The 1,965-nt window shown below is 34.4% G+C and overlaps 1 protein-coding gene across 1 annotated transcript; it reads left to right on the top strand.

Annotated features, from left to right (window-relative positions):
• Positions 1-386: 386 nt before the first annotated feature.
• Positions 387-1,319, top strand: LOC117715323 (vomeronasal type-1 receptor 100-like). The gene has a single exon (XM_034512088.1). It carries the CDS (start codon positions 387-389, stop codon positions 1,317-1,319), a length of 933 nt encoding a protein of 310 aa, XP_034367979.1.
• Positions 1,320-1,965: the final 646 nt, after the last annotated feature.

Raw genomic sequence — 1,965 nt, 5'->3', positions numbered from 1 at the left:
GCTTATCACTAGTGTTTTAGGTGTTACTTATGAAATGAGGTGATTTAAATCAATAGAATTGGATTTCTATGATACGAGGTGGGAAATACAGATGTAATACAGGCACACAATGTGTATTCTACATAGATGTGACTGAAAATGCATGTATTTTCTTTAACGTTCTATATAGAGAAGAGATACACAAGGAGATACATAGAAATGTAGGAAATGATGTCCAGTATGGACCATCAATAGTTATAGACAGGGTAATCAATAATAAGTAGGTAAAAGGAAAAATGGTAGAGACATGCCAACCAGGGAATCATAAGTTTGATGTATCTAATTTTTTTTTCAGATGTATGAATTATGCTTCCTCTATGCTCTCATGATAAATACACTTTCCAATTATGTTTTCATTAAATAATGTCCTTTATTTACAAGCTGGACTTGGAGCTCTAGCCAATATATTTCTTCTTTGTTTCTACACTATCATAATCCTATGTAACAGATCTAAGCCCATGGACTTGATCTCCTGTCAACTGAGCTTTGTTCACACGATGATGTTCCTCACTGGAGGAGATATTTGGCTTACAGACTTGTTTGAGTCATTGAACATTGAGAATGACTTCAAATGCAAGGCAACTTTTTACATAAACAGAGTGATGAGAGGCCTCTCTATCTGCATCACCAGCCTCCTGAGTGTGTTCCAGGCTGTCACAATCAGTCCCAGTACCTCTTTGTTGGCAAAATTTAAACATAAGCTAAAAAAATACGTGATCTATTCTTTCTTCTGTTTTTGGTCTTTGAATTTGTCCTTCAGCAGTAACCAGATCGTCTATGTTGGTGCTTATACCAATGTGAGTGAGATCAACCAGATGAAGGTCACTAAATACTGCTCACTCTTCCCCATGAACTACATCATCAGGGGATTTATTTTAACAGTGACAACCTCCAGAGATGTATTTCTTGTAGGAGTCATGCTGACCACAAGTGCATACATGGTGATTATCTTGTTCAGACATCAAAGGCAATGCAAGCATCTTCATAGAAACAGCCACTTGAGAGCATCCCCTGAGAAAAGGGCCACTCAGACCATCTTGCTGCTGGTGGTTTTCTTTGTGGTCATGTATTGGGTGGACTTCATCATATCATCTACCTCAGTCCTGCTATGGGTATATGACCCTGCCACCCTGACTTTTCAGAAGTTTGTGATGAATGCCTATCCCACAATTACTCCTCTGTTACAAATCAGTTCTGATAACCGAATAATCATTACACTGAAAAACATGCAGAAAATATACCACCAGATTTTTAAAAAGGGTAGTTTTTCTGTTATTTAAAAACAATTTATTTATTTTTCTTTATATGTATTAATTTTGGACTGGCATGTATGCATGTGTGCTTTCCTGGTATTCACAAAGGTCAGAAGAGGTCATGGCATTCCCTGGATCTGTAGGTACAGATGGTTGTAAGGTGCTATGCTGGTGCTGCACCAATAATTTTTCCCCAAAAAACAGATTTTAAAAAACTGTTTAATAGTTCAAGTAGCAAAGCAAGATTCTTCATGTGATTTATATATAATTTGTAGTATTAAACTTATTTATTCCTTTGACATTTCTTTTTCCAAGAAGTATATGGTTTTTAAGTTTATTGTGCATCATACATTAATATTTCCACAGGAATTCTCTTAGTCTCTTTTTTCTTTTACTCATAAATGTTCCTTTGATGCTTAGGTTACTCAAGAGATGATCTTTACTGATAGTGAATTTTTAAAAGTTTTTTCAAAATATTTTAATTTAAATTCATCACAAATAGTTTAAACTATCTAATTGTAGCTTTAATTCTGGTTCGTAATTATAATTTCTATGGTTCAATAATAGTATTGAGTTTAAAATTTCCAGTTTTTACTACTCATTAATTATTAAGTACTTACCGTGTCTTATATCAAATTTTCATATGCCTGTACATTTGTACTTCATTTCATCC

This window comes from Arvicanthis niloticus, chromosome 9, assembly GCF_011762505.2.
Source record: "Arvicanthis niloticus isolate mArvNil1 chromosome 9, mArvNil1.pat.X, whole genome shotgun sequence".
Taxonomy (NCBI): Eukaryota; Metazoa; Chordata; class Mammalia; order Rodentia; family Muridae; genus Arvicanthis; species Arvicanthis niloticus.
This window is presented reverse-complemented; position numbering and strand designations above follow the sequence as displayed.